At 41.0% G+C, this 20,807-nt stretch overlaps 1 protein-coding gene across 3 annotated transcripts; it reads left to right on the top strand.

Moving 5' to 3' along the window:
• The first annotated feature begins 1,557 nt into the window (after positions 1-1,557).
• Positions 1,558-16,071, top strand: LOC118786889 (microtubule-associated protein RP/EB family member 3-like). Of its 3 annotated transcripts, XM_036542237.1 has the most exons (9): positions 1,589-1,664; positions 4,789-4,845; positions 9,602-9,665; positions 11,789-11,916; positions 12,298-12,443; positions 12,954-13,110; positions 13,411-13,562; positions 14,044-14,196; positions 15,162-16,071. In XM_036542237.1, exons 4-9 carry the CDS (start codon positions 11,796-11,798, stop codon positions 15,228-15,230), a joined length of 798 nt encoding a protein of 265 aa, XP_036398130.1. In that variant the 5' UTR covers positions 1,589-1,664; positions 4,789-4,845; positions 9,602-9,665; positions 11,789-11,795; the 3' UTR covers positions 15,231-16,071. The 3 variants fall into 3 exon arrangements, with proteins under 3 accessions (XP_036398131.1, XP_036398130.1, XP_036398129.1); XM_036542236.1 differs by lacking the exon at positions 4,789-4,845; XM_036542238.1 differs by lacking the exons at positions 4,789-4,845; positions 9,602-9,665 and having other exon boundaries at positions 1,558-1,664.
• Positions 16,072-20,807: the final 4,736 nt, after the last annotated feature.

The following is a 20,807-nucleotide window of genomic DNA, read 5'->3' as shown; positions in this document are numbered from 1 at the left end:
TTAAGTTGCTGCGTATTCCTACACATGTCTAATGACTAAAACAGGAGTTCTAACTTTTGGCAAACTACTTTGACAGTTAGTGATGCTTGCCAATAAAAACAAACAAAAAAGGCTTTCCCCACATCCTGAATTTAGCAAACTCAGCTCGTCTGCAGCTCTGCGTGTTCTGAAGTGTTTAACAATCGATTATTTGCTAGCGAAATCGTTGTCTAGACGCGGAGGCGTGCTGCAGCGTGGTTTAAAAGATGACGTTTGCTCGTTCCTGCTGCAGCACCCTCCTGTGTTGTGATGTAAAAAAATGAACCTCGCTAGCCATATAGCCATTTTTGTTCTGAAACTCCACACGGAAAACCGCATAACCTCCCAACTCGTCACTTCGAACGAACCGGCATTCCGTGGCTCACACCGACCGATCGCAAATCCCCCTCATCAATTCCCAGCAAGAGCGCAGGCGCATTTTGCCAGGGCACGTTGAAGCGTAGCAGCGGGGTTGCCTGAACGGGTAGAAATTCGTCATTTTCTGAAAGGGTTGCCAGACTACTTTTTTTCCATCATTTTTGGAGAATATCGTGGTCAAATTTCATGGCTAGATGAATTAGGAAAAATATTTAACTTCAGGGATCCCTGTCAAAATACACACAGAAATAAACGATGTTTTTAATAATGTACTACAAAACTGTATTACATACACATTTCACAGTTACTTTACTCTGCTACATAAAAACACGACTTTACTTTACTCTGCTACATAAAAACACGACCAGCACAAGCATCAGTAATATTATTGACTGAACAATCACCAACCATTGTACCGTGTAGCATTTTTTAATTGAACGTATTCAAAGGTATTCTTTTGCTGGAGACCTCTAGCATACATGTGTCCCTGGTTTAAGGAGCAATCAGTAATTAAGATTTCCACATATTTCCACACACATTGATGTAGCATGTCCCAAAAATAAATTCCTTGTGTTCCAAAAAGGCTTTGAACACAATTTTGTTTAACACAGCAAAATGCCATTTTATTTATTATTATGACTTCTTGCCTATACTGCCAAACATGGCATTTTGTCGTGCTAAACGAATCAAGCCATTTGGTGCTGAATCCCCTTCTCATATAGCGGAAGGAATAGTGATAATGTTATAAAAGAAAGTGAGGTCTCTGTAGTTAAGAGATGAAGACAACAATAATTGGATTATAGTGTGAAACCTGGTTGAGAATATACTTTCGATGACTGAACTGGCAGGAAAGTTCTGGAGAGACAGGGCCTAGCCATTTCCACCTGGGTCACAGATGTATATTGCAAGAACGTTTCAGTTTTTGTGGTATATCATCCGGATTATATTCAATCTTTTTTCCTTACTTTTCCTTTTTGGCCTACTGTGTTTCGTTATTTCACCAACTGCACGAGGATAAACCAAAAGCAACCCTTGCACTCCGCGCGCAGGGTCACCGATCCTGTCCTTAAAAAGCACGACGAAATATGAGAGAGATTCTTTCACCAATAGGGGGATTTTTACGTGTAGTCATCTGGCAACCGGGACGAGCGGCTTCCCAGCCTCTACAGCGCGCAGGAGCTAGCAACGGCAGCGGCGACTGTAGGGCTACGCATAAGGAGTACTGCTAACTGGAGAACAACGGAGGACGGGGAAGCGTCTGGAACGCAGTAAGTGGGATAAATCCGCAAAAAAAACGTCAACATGTCTATATCAGTGCACCGTGCAAATATGGCAGGTGACGGCGCTTGGCCATTCTAAGGCAGAAATCGCCGGTTTACAGTCAATGAAAAATATGTGCTTGCTCAGGGGATAACGCTGTCTCCGTTGTATGAGATAACCAGTGAGGCCTGCAGGGGGGGTCGGTATAGAGGCGTCATTGTAACGTTACATTTTTGTGCGCAGGTGAATTTCACCCCCGTGCGCCGTATTATTCACGGCACATTTTTAACATTTTCGATGCGTATGTTTTAAATCTATTTCAATTTAGGGCTAGCTACCTTTGGGGAGTCTGTATGAATAGACTTTTTTTCCGACCGTGTGCACAACATTTTCAAGTCAGGTGGGGATTTGGTTGTAATGCGGAGGCCTATGGCTAACATTAGGGCTTGTAGGATCGCGCATAGGAATAGATTGATTTAGAGACTCCCCGTCCTACCCTACATCGCTCCGTCGCTGTATTGATGACACCGCGCAATTTCAGATTTTACAATAGCTTGTTAGTTGACAAATCAAAGTTAAATCACGAACTCATATTCTGCGTGCAACTTCAAAGCGAGCTATTCAGCACAAAAGGGGACAGGCTACATTTTTAGTTAAGTGCTGTTGCCGCAACATGCATTCGCTAAACGGGTATTATCAGGTAATGGGTGTGTATTAGCCTATTTTGTACGCGCATTGAATTCAAATTTAATTTCTGGATATGACGCGAAGACGTAATTACACGGTTTGAAGTTGAATAGCACTGAAGTCATATTATGTCTAATCACGGCGCGCGTCGTCCTTAACTTTGACTGGAGAAGTGTTTGCATTTGACAAGACATTGACATGAGACATTGACAAGACATTTTCATCAATTCCTTTGGTCGCGCATTCCGTAACGGTAACGGAGAAATGTAACTGTTAAAAATGCTTAAATGAAGGATAAAGCGCATTGCGGTTAGATTGAACACGGGCCTATTTATAGTGGCATCAAATTGTCATTTGTCTTCAGAGACTTTCGCGTGTGATTGCAGCCAGTTAATTTCCTAATTTGCAGGATATTAGCCAAAGCTTCGGAGGATCAATATTTTGGTTTTACTGGCCAGTGGCAATAATTACTGGGTAATAGTCTGGAAAAGAAGGAAATGATTGATTGCGACTCAGCTGCCCCCGTCACATCCGGCACTGTGGCGCTCGCATGAGCCTCACAAGAGCCTCACAAGGTATGGAAATAAGAGTATATGCTTGTAGTGACGTAACGTGTCAGAGCCGGGTATCCCATGCCGTGTGAAATTAATCTGCAGCGCAATCAATATCAGAGAATTGCGGTTGACACAGCAACACTCGTACGAAATTTGACGGTGCTGCTTTCTTTCGACTTTCTGTTGTTGCTGCAGAAACTTGATCGTCATGTATAGTTTTCACTTTCATGAAGCGTTAGCATAAACGTAGCACTGCGTGAAGCCGAAGTGAGGGGGGCTTAGCCTACGTAGATTAGAATTCGTTTAACAAAAATATGTTAGTTAAATGGGTCCTACTCATGAAAGGTGCCAAATCGTCTGGTTGAGCAGTGAAATATCTGTTTTATGTGATGTGGTTTTGTAACACTACAATATTTCAATGTTGCATTTGAAAAAGGAATATACAACAATTCCCCAAAAACATCAAAGGCAGGAAATGTGTGGGGTGCAAGATATGAGTGAACTCAAAGAAGAGGTCAATTTAACTTTTAGAACCGTTAGTTTTTATCCACACTTACATACCATCACACATTTGATAGTCAGCTAAATACACAAAAATGCTGCTTCAGAATCTGAATGCCTCTTTAAATGATGCCGGGAGGGGAGGTATGGGATGCTTTTTGGTGCTGTCCCTGCTGCCTCCCCAAACCTGGGGGCTTTCAGCACCTTGGACAGGGGCGGCCTTAAACATAGGCACACATATGTACCTAGAGTTTATCAGTATCCAGCATGGGTGTTGCCTGGTACCATTATTGGCTTACTGTGTCTTAGGGGAGGGATCAGAATGGATGTGGCATAAATGAGTAAAATAGGACAAGTCTTGCCAAATGCTCCGTTTTAGCCTCCCAGCTCCTGTGGGAGGACAGTCCATGAGTCCGCCCGGTTATTCGATTTTGCCACGCCCTGTGCAGGAATTAAACAGCCAGGGGTAAATTTAAACAGGGAGTTTTCTGTGTGTGTCTTGTCCAATCAACACCCAGCACACTGACCCCACCCAGAGCAGAACCCTGTGCATCATGTGTAGGTCACAAGTTGAAGCACTTGGGCTTGTTCACACAATGCCTTTATGCAGTTTCAAGTTGCTGTTGGTCTTGCTAGAAGCAGGTAGGAAAATAGCTTGTTACTAGCGCTTAATATGCTAACGAACAATGATGTGCTTGATCAGTTAGAATATCTAAATTCTAGTAGTAGTTGCACAGTAGACCATTGTGGAAGGGCCATGATAAAACCAGCTTTCTGGCTACCTAATACCCAAAAGTATAATTTCATTTGGGGACTAAATATAAAAAAACCCAGGCAGTTTTTTTTTTTTCACTCTGAAGTTTATCAATAAGAAATATGTGAGAATTGAGCTACCAGTTTTCATTGAGTAACAGGTTTAGGTCTATACACAATATCTTTGATTGTTTTATGAAACCTCATGGAATCCCATCATTAATGAGCCTGTTATAATCCCTCACTATCAATGAAGGCACAGCCAGATGTGACCCAAGCAATAGTGTTACTAAGCACTCCCTTTAGTCCAGCTCTCATGGTCATCCAAAGTGTGGGTGACTTCTGCCCGTGCACACGTGTTTCTAAAACATGTGCTACTGTGAACAAACACGTAACAGCGAAGGTGTGTGAATGGACCCTTTAAGAGGGGACTTAAGCCAAACACTGGTATGGCATAGAAAATAACCACTCAAATGTAGTCACACGACGTCTCTTGTTTGATTTTATTAACAGGCACAACCAATATAGACCTTTGCCGTCGCAGTTGTGAGGCTGACCTGCTGTTGATGACATGCCAGTGTGATTTTTCACGCCACGTTCAGGGCAGAGTGTGCTGTTCTTTCTCTTTGTGCACAAGGTGCAGACTCGTCTGATTAGGCCAGGTACCCATGTGACTCGTCGGAGCCAATCGGAGGTAAGTGAATCTTGTGCGTGAAGAGAAAAAACAACTCACTAAAAATGAAATAAAACAAATAGTTATATATAATTTTAACATTTTACATATAACATATAAAGGCTTTAGTTAATTAATCATTCCCATGAGCCATTAATTCATACGTTGTAATTGATGTAACAGTTATATCAGGACAAGGGGTATTGTTGCACAGCGGAAGAGGGTTCTTCCCTGAAGACTTGAACAGGCTTGGCAGTCTCAATAACTATACCACTGTTTAAAAACCACAACTCAAACCTTAGACTGTAAAATTGTCTCATATTTGGTGTTGTAGTACCTAAGGCAGAGTGCAGTGGTTTTAGTAAGGTGCAGTTTGTTAAAATACGCTCAAATGGAAGATGTGGGGAAACATGTTTACTGCATAGATGCGAAGTATTTCTGAAACCTTGTACCTCATGCAGGTGAATCAACTCCAAGGAAAGCATGCTTTCACAATCAGAAACTTTTCATTTACGCTTAGCATTAATGCCAATAATAATTTGCAATCATTTCTACTGGAACATGATTCATAATTTATATCTCTACAGTTTTTGATACATGTAGGACCCCTTTTATGTACACTTTAACGAATGATAATGGAATCATTTTCTTTCACTGGTGTGGCACAGGCATTCTACATTATATAAATCATTTTTTTTGCATTAGAGTATTATATTATGTGAAAGATTAATCATTGTCTTATGGTTAGGGTATATAGAATGAGCAGAACAGGAGCCTCAGGACGTGATGTAGGCCTGCTATATCATCCGTATATAATCAAAATAAACACTGAATCTCTGTGACATGCCAGCCATTAATCTTTGTACCATGCCCCATTAAGACAGTTTTTACTAAACTGAACTGAAACAGATGACCTCTAAAAAGGCATGTCAGTTTAAAATGGTTTCATGTCCTCAAACTGTATCTTGTTCGGTAATGTGGTATAGAGTCCGTTGCACAACATCTAGGAAGGTGTTTATCCTTGAATATACAAGGTGAATGTAATTATGTGGCTGATTCGGTCTTGTTCCCATTTTCCATTTTTCTGGGTTGAGGGTCTTGTTTTCAGTGGACAATAAGTTAAAGTATACAGTAATGTGTAATATGAGGAAAATATTCCAAAATATATGACAAATATAGTATTATGTATAAACATATCAGGTTTTTCCAAATTTATGACATCAATGTTATTTTGTGCATATATTGTTGAATATTTAAGAATATTTCATACATTGATATTCTTCAAATATGCATATTGTGAAAGGAGATGGCCTCCTGTTCATGTGCTCTCTATTTGGTCTGGGTGCACTTTTGCATTTTATCACCATTTAAACAACAAACACGCGCATTAAATGCATCACCACTTCCAGAGTATGGTTATTCACCTCTTGCTATGAATGTTTTTTAATATAATATTCTAACAGGACTGTGGGATCACTGGCCCATCTTACACCATTATTACACTGCAGTGTCACAAGGGCACACATGACGTGTATCCAGATCGTCACCCATGAATTATTCACGCTGCTTTCTTGGGTAGGCCCCCTGCAAGATCAATGTCTGCTGTTCGGGTCCTCACTCCGCAGTCATACAAATGACCAGGCTTTACCTCTTCACACAAATCCGGCCCTGTCTGTCATTACAAAATCAGTAAACAGGGATTACCCATGCAAAAAAATGAGGGAGGAGGATCATACCCAACCAAGTTAATGAAGATTGATTTCCTGGCCAGCTAGGAATGTGAAGTTGAATACTACTCTATGACGAATGGTACACATCATAGTGTGTGCAGCAGTTTTGCAAAGTGGTAATCAGCAGGACCCGTAACCGAAAGGTTGCTGGTTTGATTCCCTATTGGGGTACTGCTGTCATACCCTTGGGCAAGGTACTTAACCCAAAATTTCCTCAGTAAATATTCAGCTGTATAAATGGATAACATGTAAAATTGTTACCTATGTAAGTCGCTCTGGATAAAGAGTCTGCTAAATGACAGTAATGCAGTGTAATTTAATGATGTGAGGAGGACGTCAGGATTATCCCTGTACACTCATGAAAATTAATTTCTGCCTGATAATTGGACAAAGATATATCTGTTGTACCAGTTGCTTTCAAGAAGCACGTACAGTATGCACAGTATGTTTGGATAGTGCCTGAAGCACTGAGGAGGAGTTCCTAAATGAGAATTTTATTTTAAAAATTCAGTAGTGGCTTCTCTGCCAAATTTTTATTCACCTATACTTCAAGTATGCATACCCACAGTATGCAAGTTAAAGCCCTGTGAATTTGAGAAAAATGCATTTGTCAGATTCTTTGCTGATAGATATATTAGAAAGTGAAATGCTTTCCAAAACAGGAAATCCTCACAGAAGTACTGCACTAAAATGAAATATATTAAAACACTTTGGACAGTATTATTGGTTCGCTCTCTGAAACATTTCTCTGATTTGTTGCAGAGAGATATCACAAAAGGACTGTGAAGGGCTCTGTCTTTTGGAAAGCATTGTTTTGATTTTAAATATTCATTTCACAGGGTTGAATATCTTAAATGGGTTTTTCAAAGTGCCTCACACTCCAGTATTAACAGAAACACTGGGACATTTGTTCGGATTGCGTCTTTTATTCCATTTTGGCACACTAAGTTTAACAAATGGGCTGTGTTTACAACAATAAACACGCGTTCCCATTCCACTCAAAGCTTTTCAGCATCCATCAAAACCAGGAGGCAAAGAGTACACTAATGATTTAGGTACTGCATCTTGTTTTGGCCAACAGTTCTTTTTTATTACCTTTTGAAACCACAGTCCCAGTGCTTTGCCAGTGTTTTAACATCCACATTAAGTAATGCAATCAGCCTGTAAAGCCCACACAGCTTAAGACCTCTTCCCTTCTTTAAGATGATAGCAGTGTCTATCATTATTCTAGTGTCAGGAACTTCCACCCAATCGAATAAGAGTTAATAGCCTTGAGAATGAAACTTCATTAACGCTAATGGAGTTCTCTAAGCATTTAGGTTTTAAATTATTTCAGGCAGGAGCAGATCCTTGAAGAAAAGGTCATTTTTACTGTTCTTCCTCATAGGTTTGACATGTGAAGTTTTGTAAGCATGTATGTTACCCTCTTGTTTTCTATTAAGTTTAGTATTTAAATTAAACCGTTCGATTCATTATATCCTTGTATTTAATGAATGTTATCCAGATATGGGCCTTTATTTAATCAGCCTGTTATTCACTAGATCAAGAAATCTACATTACAGTCTTTTCTTAAGCTAGGATATTCAACATTATTGACTCGTATAGCTCTGAGATCAGATTGATTTTCTTTTTGCTTGTGTTTAATAAGCATGTCTATTACAATCAGGACTGCAATGATATGCCTTCTAGACCATTTTACTGTCAGACTTCCACTCTGTTATCACTCATTGCACTGGCTGTAAATGCACTACGTATTGTTTTTGCAACTGTTGAACCACATAACCGAGAGTGAGACATCATGATCTTGGTGTTCTTTGTGTGTTAACAAGTAAATCAGAGTTGACTGGATGCAATCACTGGATTGCTGGTCGGTTTTAGAGGATGTGAGATTTAGCTGTTATAAGAAGCATTGGGATCATTTGGCTATATCTCATCTATTTTTGGTGGTATATGTTTCTGTCTGTGGTGGCTTTTCCATAGTTTCAGACAGGAGGCAAGTTTTTGTTTCAAATAATATTAATGTGATTCATATAAGTGGTGGGCATGCATGTGTCTATGAAGATGTTATATATTTTCTTTGATTTGTGCACAGACACATCCAGTGAAATCCTCTTCCCCATGCATTAGTCTCTTAGAAACAGCATCTTTACCCTCCTCATTCGTCTCAATGTGATAATTCACCCAGGGCAGTTTACACAGCTCGCCTGTACTTTACCGCTACTTTTGGCTCAAGAATTATGAGGTTTTCATCCGATATATTTTTTCGCAGAAAACAGAGAGAGGAAATTGCGATATCCTGTTCAGAATCATTTACGCAGGTCTCCTGTTGGAATTGTCTCCTATTTAAAATGCTCTTATTATTCAAATGTATGAGTTTTTCTTGTGAATAATGCATTTAAATTACTTTGGGGCATGAACTCATTGTTACAAAAGTATGAAATCAGGTGTTTTAATAATGTTTCATCCTCAACTAAAGGCAACATGACCCAGGAGCTAAGATGCGAAACGCTGAGATAATAGGCTCTAAATGGACATGCAGATTGGTTTGACCACCTTCCACATCCATTTTGGACCTTTTAACGTCAACGTTTTTCATTGACACCTCCGGAATGTTCTGCTGTTCTGTGTTTTTTAAGACACGATGTACGAGCACGAATACTTACAGTAGATGCCTTACGCTAAAGCCCTGTCAGTCTTGCTGTGTTTTTAGCTGAGGCAAATTGTATTGCTGTGGGTAATATGTAATGTTGCCTTGGATACAAACATTCTGCCCCAGATAAACAGTAAAGGATTTAATGCTTAAGTAGCTGTTTATTAATATAGAGAAAAACAGCGTTACCACAATCTCAATTGAATTTGTGCAGAGCAGTTATTACCATTATGAGTTAGCTTTCTCTCACCGGTTGGGCCTATTCTGCTGTTTTCTTATGGACATTATTTAAAAGAGCCTACTTGTGAAGCACAGTGTAAATTTCACAATATTACATCCAATATGAATGCATATTGTTTTCCCCTAAGGCTTTTTTTTGCATTTTTGCTTCTTTCAGGTTCCACCTGTACCTACAGGAAGCAAACATTACAACAGATCACTCCAAGACACTCTCTACAAAGGTAATATTATTATCGGGGTGGGGTGGCATACTATATTTCACATTATTTTATTGCTTTAAAAGCAATAATGTCATTCAGAGTCATTCACTCTGACTTACCTGTCTTACCTTTTCTGGCGGGTAAATTGGAAGGATTCGCTTATCGATTTATCGGTAATTTGCGTTCATTCCTCAGTGTTCTGTATCCCCTCTCCCCGGCCTGCCCTCGCGGGCCGGCTCCATGCAACCTCATCTTTACTACACTGGATGCACAGATAAGGAGGCAGTATTAAAAAGGCCTGTGAGGCCTATTCTTACCTCTGCCCTTGTGACAAACTTGGCCCCGTTTTGCAGCCCGGTATTAGTACGAATATGAAGCCACAGCGCGGTTCAGTCATTTATCTGCTTTCCGGTCGGCCTTCTCCAGCTGGGCTTATTTGCATATATATTGCGTCTTCTCAAGGATCTTGAGTGGCTCAGCTGTAGTGGGTGCGTGTTTGGGGCAGGCGAGGTAACTCTTTTGACTTCCACCAGTGTGTGGCATCCACCAGGGTGGTGCCCAGCAGCTGTAACAAGATAAGATAGGCATACATTTATTCAGCCGATTAAATTGGGGAACTCGGTGGCTGGTATGGGAGCCTGATTGGTTAGGACCCTTTGGAAACACCTGCCAAGTGCTATGGGTTCTTTAATTACCACGGTGCATCAGGTCCTGGGCATGACTCATCAAAGAGACAGCACCTCCTACAGCACGGTGTTCCTCTCACTGCTCCGGGCATTGATTTTTCATCCTGATACACAGGGACGACCGCCCCATATTGGCCTCCCAACACTATTCCTGCAGCAATGGGCTGCCCTAGGGGGTCTCCCTTTAATTAGTGTATTAATGAAGCTGAACAGCACTTAGCATCAGCTGTATATAGGCTGATGTGGCTGCTGGCATTTTTTTTTTTTTTTACATTTTATATATTTTCCATTTATACATATGGATAATTCCTGAGAGCCTGGCTCAAGGATGTTACTGCAGTGCCCTAAGCTGCAGCTTTGAGCTTAAAAGTCCAGTTTGCCTTAGTATGAGCCCTCATACCCACCCAGCCACTGTAAAACACTGACACAAGCAAACATCATTAGCGTAGCATTCGCAGCGCCGCTAGCACGGAATAATCAGTGCGTGGAGAATGCCGAAAGATGAATATTAACCACATGAATAAATTCATCAGTCTAATCAGCGGTGACATGGAAGAAATAAAGATCCATGCCGTGGGTAAATGGAGATTACACCCCGTAGTGAGGTCAGGGGTGTTGCCGTGCCGATGGTAATCAGCGGGACTATCCGAAGAACACTGACAGACACATATTAATCATGAGTAAATATGAGCATTCATCTCAGCAGTGATGGCATTGATGAGGTATGACTAATTAGAGAGGTATGATTAATTACACAGCATTTGGGTACCAAGAGCATGTGTGGAACAGGTATACTAGTAGTGGCTTGTGTGGATGTGGTTAGCATGTAGACCAAAGGGAGTGAAACTGTCTGGTTAGAACTTGCTGTTGTTTTGGTTCATTTTCATGACACTAGTCTCATGAGGTTTCCTCTTTTCAGGGTTATATTTTTTGCCACTTTCTTGTGTGCAGTGTTTTGCCTGTAATATAGAATATAATTCTTTAAGGTATATCATTCTGCAATACATGTATATTCTACAGTGTATACATAAAACAACATCAAATTGACAGTTATGCCTTTTATAATAAATGTGATTTGCTTCGACATATAATAGAACATAGTTTGAAAATATTGCACACTGTTTGAACATAGCTATCTGGCATGACTGAAGTGACTTTGTACAACCTATATTTCTTCTGTCAAAATAATGAAATTGAATATAATTATGACTTCCATGGAGGCACATGTCTGGGGTTTACAACTAATTAAACTTTAATACAAAGAACTGCTGTGTTGATGGGTGCTGGTTTTAAATATTCAGGTTCACACAGTCAGGTTGATACACTTTTGTTCACTTATGCTGGAACTAAATGAATGCAATGCAGTGTTCATGCCTGTGATGTAGATGTTAGTTTCAGTGATTTGTGGAAGGCGTGTTATCAAAGCCACCACTGATTGGCTCTCCCATTGCGTCGTAGCTGGGGGATGGCTGTGAACGTGTACTCCACGTCTGTGACCATCGATAACCTGAGTCGACACGATATGCTGGCATGGGTCAACGACTCCCTGCAGCTCAGCTACACCAAGATCGAGCAGCTGTGTTCAGGTATGGCCATCTCCGAGCACCACCCTCCCCCCCGCAACGCTGCACCTCAACCTGTGTGGTCGGCCTTCATGAAAAATTATCACAGGTGTTTGGGTCATTGCAAACAGCACTTATTTCACACCTGACTGTAATATTAAACATTTATATGGGTCATTATTATTTATAAATAATTGTTTTAAATTATTGCTCACTATTTATAAGTAATTTTTAAAAATGATCGTTATTTTACAAATCACTATTTTAAACTATTATTTTAAAAACAATTATTTTAAATTAAATTATTTTCTAATAATTATTTACTCATTTTAAGTATTAAAATGAGTATTCTCAGTGGGATTAGCGCAGGTGTCAGCCGGCTCTCTGTGTTCCTCCGTCCCACAGGGGCAGCGTACTGCCAGTTCATGGACATGCTGTTTCCCGGCTGCGTCCTGCTGAAGAAGGTCAAGTTCCAGGCCCGGCTGGAGCACGAGTACATTCACAACTTCAAAGTGCTGCAGGCCGCCTTCAAGAGGATGAGCGTGGACAAAGTGAGTGTCCCAGGCCGTCACTCACGGCTACTCAGCCAGGCCGCGCGGGTGACCCCGTGAACCACTTTTTCAGGGTAATTCACGATGTGCCGTGCTGTCGCAGGTAAAATATGGAGCCGGTTCCTGCATTGTGAATATCAAAGACTTGCTATCATCTCATTCCTTGACTGGTTTCAAACCCGGTTTCAAACACTTATTCAGACACTCATCGAAGACACATTCTGGCTGTGATTGGTTTCCCTGGACAGTTCATGTTGTTGACGACGGTGGAATTGCCTTGCACAAGCTAAGCCAGTTAGCACTCCCACTCTTTTCTTAAAAAGTGTCATGCTGGTATGTAAAGCTGGCTCTCTTTGGGGAAAGGACTAATTGGGAAAAGCACCTAATGTAGCTCATTTACTATCTTCAGTATGGTTCTTCCTCTTGTTTTGTGGCCCCCCTCAGAAGTTAAGGGATGAGTGCATTGCGTTTAGGCTGAGCGGAAGCCTGGGTTCTTTGTTGTGTTCGCAGATTATTCCTGTAGAGAAGCTTGTGAAAGGAAAGTTCCAGGACAACTTTGAATTTGTGCAATGGTTCAAGAAGTTCTTCGACGCCAACTACGACGGCAAGGAGTACGACCCCCTGCTGGCGAGGCAGGGCCAGGACATGACCCCGGCCCCCAATCCAGGTGAACTACATTTCCCGCAAATCTAAGGGCCTAAGGGTTGAAAAAAAAAGTTATAAATAGTGGCTGCATTTACAGTAGGTAATAAACATTCAAAATTGGAATACTTTTTTTCGTACAAACTTGAGGAGTAATTTGTTTTAACTCCAGGAGAACTGCAGGGGCACTGTGTATGTCGTGAAGAGCTGTTATGACAACCAGGCAGCAGAGAAACCTGTGGTTATGATGGTAATCACATTGCACTGGCGGCTGTTGACAGCTAACCAGGCAGCACAGTAACCACTGACATTGTGCTGCCCGCAGGACTGCCTCAGCGGACATCCCCGACAGTGCCCAAGAACATGCCCACCCCACAGAGGGCCCTCAACTCCACCCCTTCCACAGGCATGAGGAAGAACCCGCCCGTGGCCCGCAACGGGGGCAGTGACGCCGAGATTATGGAGCTCAATCAGCAGGTAGAGTCTGCCGAGAAGGCTGACAGGAGGGCACAGCCTGTAGGAGCGCCTGGGTAATGACATCTGGTGCAGTTCACCCTCCATCCCATAGGGGGAGCCGTTATAAAACACTCTGAGATTATTTCAGATTCCATTTCCATTACATGCACTCTTTAATTTTGTCAGAAGTAAATTTGTCTCCAAGTCATGCATTAAATTAGCACTCTGTACCATATTTTTTAAATTCTTAGTGTATTGTAATTCCATTATCACATTTGGTGTGATTGACCACCTTGAGATGTAGCATTACATTTCACCAAATTTCCGATATTTCCAAATTTCAGATATAATAATAGATGTGCTGTTTCACCTTTACATAAATGAAGCAGGTACATGGAATAACTTAACATTGCCATGAGATTAACTCATCCATCTCTTTTTGCCACGTGTCAAAAAATGCAGAGTACCTGGCTGTTTCTTAATGCTGTTCACCATTCCGCAGCTAATGGAGCTGAAACTCACAGTGGATGGGCTGGAGAAGGAGAGAGACTTCTACTTCAGCAAGCTACGAGACATCGAGCTGATCTGCCAGGAACACGAAAGCGAGAACAACCCCATCATCACCAAGATCATCGACATTCTGTACGCCACAGAGGTACCTACCACCCTTACCAGCATGTCAAACTGAACACAGACGGCAGAAAAAAAAATGTTTTATTTCTGAAGGTACTACACACCCAGAACATATTCAAAGGAGCTATACTCACTGAACAGCTTCAGCCTTCAGAATGTTATACTCCCTCTTGTGATTTGCAAGAGCCCATGGTAAGTGTAGCAGTTCGTTTAAAGTATACGGCTGTGTGGAATAGTCTGCATCTATAGGACATCAGTTTCAGCCAGAATTAAAACCAGGCACACCTCTTTTTGCACATCTACACAGTTAAAAAGAAACAAAAAGGTTAATAATATGGATTGGGCTATATAAATACTACCAGTCTCTGTCATAACCACAGTTTTCATCCGTGCCCCTGCACACAGGCATACTAATGCACACACACACACACACACACACACACACACACACACACACACACACACACACACACACACACAGTAGACAGGGAGGACTAGAGAGCCAAAGTCAAGCTTAGCCAAAACAAACAAGAAAACCACTCGGAATCTGCCTTGAATGGGAAATGACATAAAAGGCAAAAATAACACAGGGACTGAGGGAACACCAGATGTGCTCAACTTCCTGTCATCCCAAATAAACTATATTTAACATACCAATGGGGCTCTTTTCTCCCTCGCAAAAAAGTACATGTCAGAATACATAACACCAAAATTTTAACGAATTTATATTTGATACAGGTCACAGTATGATGCCTAAATTTGAAAATGTATTAATTATCTCCACTTTCATATCAGTAACTGTAATGCATACAGGATAGTATGTAATGCACAATTCCATATATTCCAAAATATAGTGTAACATGAGGTAATAAAATAAATTCAGCAAAGTCATTTCTCAGGATTGTTCTGGAGAGGGCGGAGTAGGAGCCAATCAAAGCGCTATGGCTCTTCAGCTGCATGACTGATGTGTAATTTTTTATGTTCCAGGATGGCTTTGCGCCGCCAGACGACGAGGACATCGACGAACAGCCACATTTTGACCAGGATGAATACTAAATACCTGCTTATCTCCTCCTCCTCTATCTGTCTCCTCCCTCTGTTTTCCCGAATCTCTCTCATCATGTCCTCTGCACGCTCTACCCCTTTCTCTATTAATCTCACCCTCTCCGTCACCACCCCTTGGCCGTCTACATGCACCACATAGAAACTTCCTTATTTGAGCAGTCTTTTAACCCCGCCCCTTGCTCCACCCCCCCACTCCTCCATCCAGCCAATAACAGACTAGCAACACAGTTGTGACGTTTCAGCATGGTGTTTGAAATGAAGAATGAAAACAAAACAAAAAACAAAAAAAACAAAAAACAAAAAAGTGACGTATGTGGGGGTAAGTCAGCGGGCTAAGCTGTGAATATTCTGACTAAAAGAGATTTTTTTTTGAAAACCTCTTCCCTCCAATTGACCCACGAGTGTAGACACTCACTCGTCTGAGATTCCTGTGCGTTTCCTCAACTCTGTTCAGACCTCTAAAGAATTGGAAACATCTCTACCTTTATTTGGACTCTCACAACCCCATGCTGGGGCAGCAGCGTGATGTAGTGGTTAGAGAACCTGGGCCAGAAGGTTTCAGGTTCTAATCCTGGCTATTCACTGCTGTTCTATCCTTGAGCAAGGTACTTAACCTTAAATTGCTTCAATAACTATCCAGCTGTATAAATGGGTAATCTGTAAAATATCATGAATGTGACAAGATGTCAATCTCTCATGGACAAGGTATAAGAAAATTCCAATGCTACAAAATGCCCCATCTTCATAATCAAATCAGCTGCCCCCAGCCAGTTGTCTAGCATCGGAGACTGTATTATACACAACCAAACAAACAAAAAAAAGCTACAAAAGAACAAAAGATATTTAATATGTATATATTTTTCTTAATGACTTTACTTGTACTTTGCGTATTGTTTCAAAGTCCTCAGTTGGAAAAAAAAACTGACTTGAAAACTATGATGGTGATGACGAAGTTAATGTTAAATGCAAGTTGTTTAAACTACTTATTTGTGTCTGAAAGAGCATGAAGCTTTTTGTTCTCATTTGTAATTAATTTTCTTTATGGTCGCTGATGAATATCGCCCTGTGGGGGAAAAAAGGAAAGGAAAGACAGAACACCAATTTATTATTATTTATTATTATTAATTATTATTATTATTATTATTTAAGGCAACTCACTATTTTTAGAATGCTCATTCTCAAGAACATACATATCTCCAGCGAGCATGTGAATGTCATTTTTGGTCAGTGAAGGAGACAAATATTTTGTAACTATTTATACGTGGGGATTTGGTCCAGAGTCGGTCAGAAGATGATGGCACAGCACCATTTTTGGTGTGTTAGCTCGGAGGAATGTGGGTCGCCGCAGACATGCGACTGGCGTTTCCGTGTTTATCGATGGCTGTTGTTCACTGAAGTGTGAAATACCCTCGAGACTAACGGTAAACCAGAGAAAGGCCACGCCGTCAGAGGTCTGTAAGTAGAGCAATCTCACAAAGGTAACAGATGTAAAAGCGTTAAAATTAACAGATGGTTTGCTGCTATGTTTTTTTTTTTTATGTTACTCTTTTTTTTGTTTTAAATTTGATTTTTTTTTTTCAATGTATTGTTACACCTGCAAAAATACCACAGAGGTTGTGATCTGGCTAACAGCAAGGTGGACCCGGAGGGATTGTTGAGTTGACTATGAGCGATTTTGAGGACTGGTTTCAGGAACAGCGTTAAATGGCACGCAGTCCATTTGGCAAATTAAACGGCGTCGCAGTCCAAACGTTCCCCACCCCCTGCAGCTTTTTTTACAGTCGAGCTCCACGGTCATCCGCACTGGACATTCTCACCCGCATATCCGCACATCTGCTACCCGATGGAACCGCCGTGGCCATGCAACAGTGGTGTGCAACACTCGCATCTGTTTTTGAGTTTTATTAATTAAATAAACTAATGTGGAAAAAAAAATGGACACGCTGGGGCGGGCTGTTTTGTTCTTGGCGTTGCTGAAGTGTTTTGACAGGTTTTGACTGTGCTGCCAGAGCAATGGATGCTACAGCAGGTCCAAGGTAGCAGCAGTCTAGGTCTAGGACATTTTTTACTCAGCCCTTTACCTAACCATTTTTACTGCCTTAAGTGAGCTGGTCTAACCACTCCTGTAATTTTCTACATCATTAGTCTATAAAAACGTCATCACCAGCCACTGTGGTACAGACCCATAATGAGATGGATGGAGCTCTGATTTGATACTGCTGACTGGCTTTTCAATTTGGTGGATTTTCAACCTTATTAGCTGGTTAACAGCTGGTTAATTACCTAGCCAGTTTCTCAGTCAAATTCCAAGCAAATTACCCAGCGATTAACTAATAAGTGCCTTGGCTGGATCAGTGGCTAACACACTCAATTGATCTTCATCCAGTCTTATTGACAGCCTTATTATGTAGGTATCAACTACCTCAAGTCAAGTCAATTTTAGACTCTATTAGCCAGCTAGCAGGTTAGCTAGCTAGTCTGATAAATTGATTTTCTTACTTCCTCTGTTACGGCCTTGTACACTAAAATCTTTTTATTTATAGGCTATTGCCTATAGGGTTACACTGCAATAATGAGGCCTATGTTCGTTATGCCAATAGGGTTAGGTATTTATGGAGGTGCTTACTTGAATTAAAAGATTTACATTTATTTCAACATCTCTGGTGTTATACAGAGAGCAATAAAACACAGAATCACTCAACAAAATTGCTCACCAATCATGCCCCACCAGAGCAAGATTGTAGGGTGTCCTAATGACTGCCTGTTCAAAACCCTCAATACACTGGAAATTAACCCATTACAAGGTAATGACCTTATTCTAGCTAGCCAGATAAACTGATGTTCTTACTTCTCCTGTTATGGCCTATACACTAAAATCCTGAGTTTATTGGCATTACAACTACCAACAATGAACTTCAGTCTGGACAAAACGTAAACATGTGAGTTTTTCAGTCAATAGTTTATGGTCTAAAATTTAGTGACAAAAAGTTATTGTCTAAAGCTTAAAACAGGGACAGTCCTTAATGCAGTTTAACAGTGAGAGCACCAGAATGCTTACCATTTTACACACACTTTAGTCCCATTGCCCATATCCTTCAGGCATGTCAATGGAGGTTCTCAGACTGCATATACATGTTTGCTAGCTCTCCTCAGTTAGCACAGAATATTATGCTATTTTCAAGAATGTATTTTTGTTCCCGTTGTCGTTATGTTGCTATATTAGCAAAAATACAGTATATAGTATTAACAATCTTATTGGTTATAGAGTGCACAATAAATATAGCATCCATCTATTTATGTTTTCATGTACAATCGGACACAGCAACACTGAAACAATAAAAAAGTTTTACAAGATACTTAATATAATGAAATAAACAAGTGATTAATGTATATATTTACATAACGATGCAACAAATGTGTAATATGTCAGTAAATGTAGGTGTGTAGGTGCAACACCCTGTTTCCCCCCAAATGCAAAAATCTGAAACTAGAAGTAGCAAATCCGCAAATGGCAGGGGGTCTCCCTAATGACAGAAAAAAAATGATCCAGTTTTTGGGGTGTCTTTTTTGGGGTGTCTGTGCTAGCCTACTGGAGAGAAAACCCAGGGTCATCATTTCATTCATTAATCTATTTATTCTTTATCATTTAAAACACACAGAAATAGTGCACTCTGTAGAACAACAAAATATAAATACACACTTATATAAACAACCAAAAAATAAGTGCACGGACAGGCACACAGACTCACTCAATTAAATTATGAATCAAATGTGAGTAGACATTTCAAGCCAGGGCAAGCTACCAAAGGAACCACAAACTGCAGACCCTGATGTCTAGACACATTAGGGTTATGTTCACATCCTAAATGTCTTTCCTCTACGATTTTAAAAGAAGGATTATTTCTCAGAAAAATGAAACACCCCACCCCCCCAATTTTTTTACTCTTTTAAGCATTTTATACAGACCAAAATTAAAATGTAAAATGAAAATATTACAACTGATTCGATAGTTCATGCAATGTCAACTCTAAACAACCAACTGTGATGTTAATTTTATTTAATCACCTTACTATGTCGGTGAATCCCAGGAGCTGCAAATAAAACCACATGGGCAGACTGTGTAACACAGCGCTGGAATGCGCAGTTGAAGCAGGCTGTAGAATTATGTCTGGTGAAAGGGAGCAAGTGGGTTTATGTGTGCCACACTGCGGGATGCGGGCAGACACACCACTTTCATCTGCCACAGTCTCCAAGCATCTTCTGAACTGTGTAGCCTGGCATGTTGGATGGGAAAAGCCCTTGCAATGCCACTGCCAGCAAGGCCAGCACGATCTTAATGACCAGCCACTTGCACTGAGAGTAACTGGTGAAACCGCCTTGGTAAGTGTTCGATCGATAGATGTTTCAGTAGGAGAACCTGTGTTAAAAAACCAGGACCACTAGGTGTGTTTGAGCTGTTGCTTGGGAGTACACGAGGTGAAGTACATGATGGCACATGCAAATGCACCATAACTTTAACCCGTAAATGCAATCACCATGAGGTGTGGCATCAAACATTCAATTCCATAAGGTTGCAGCATCAGTTCTAGATTAGCTAATGGTAGGGGCCCGCTGCTTGTAGATCTGAATGAGATAAAAATAAAGTCCGTAAACCAAATTGCAAAGCAAAACCACATCATAATCTTCTTCATAGGATTGGGATTTTATATATATATAAAAAACATCAACAAAACATAAAAAAGCAGACATAGCACATCTGTTGCAAGTGTCCATGCATTATCCATTGAAGAGAGCTGTAGAGAGGGTGACCGGAGGTGGGGCTGTGGGCAGGGCTGAGAAAAGAAGGGGGAGGGGTTATGTGTGGAAGCTCCGCCCTCTCTTCAGGCCCCGAGAAGTTTCTTCACCATGTATCCTGGCATGTTGTAGAGGAAAAGCCCTAGCAACGCCACCACCAGCAGGGCCAGCACGATCTTAATGACCAGCCACTTGTACTGGGTGCAGATGAGGTAACGAATAGCTTTTAGAGGGCTGATGAACCAGAGGAAGGCGGTGTCAGGACGACTGTAGCAATACGTTGCAAACAGGGAGGAGAGGCAGAAACAGGTGAAGCAGGAGTTAGTGGTTTAGCACTGCTGAGAGGAACTGGTTAAATAGCCTTAATAATTATTCTATCAATACATGTTTCAGTGGATGAACTTGTGTCGAAAGGTTAGGACCCCTAGGAGGGTTGGAGGTGTTGCTTGGGAGTACGTGAGGTGAACTGCATGATGGTAAGTACACATACACCATACCTTTAACCTTCACATGCAATCACTATGCAGCATGGCTTCAAACATTCAATTCCATAAGGTTGCAGCATCAGTTTTAACTTAGCTAATAATAGGGGCCTGCAAGTTGAAGATCTGGGTGGGATAAAAAATAAAGTCTGTCAACCAAAGGGCAAAGCAAAACCGCATCATAAGATTCCTCATAGGATTGAGATTTTATATATGTATATAAAAGCAGCAACAACAAAAAAATAAGCAGACATAGCACAGTTGTTGCAAGTGTCCATGCATCATCCATTGA

The sequence above is a fragment of the Megalops cyprinoides genome, chromosome 12, assembly GCF_013368585.1.
Source record: "Megalops cyprinoides isolate fMegCyp1 chromosome 12, fMegCyp1.pri, whole genome shotgun sequence".
Taxonomy (NCBI): domain Eukaryota; kingdom Metazoa; phylum Chordata; class Actinopteri; order Elopiformes; family Megalopidae; genus Megalops; species Megalops cyprinoides.
This window is presented reverse-complemented; position numbering and strand designations above follow the sequence as displayed.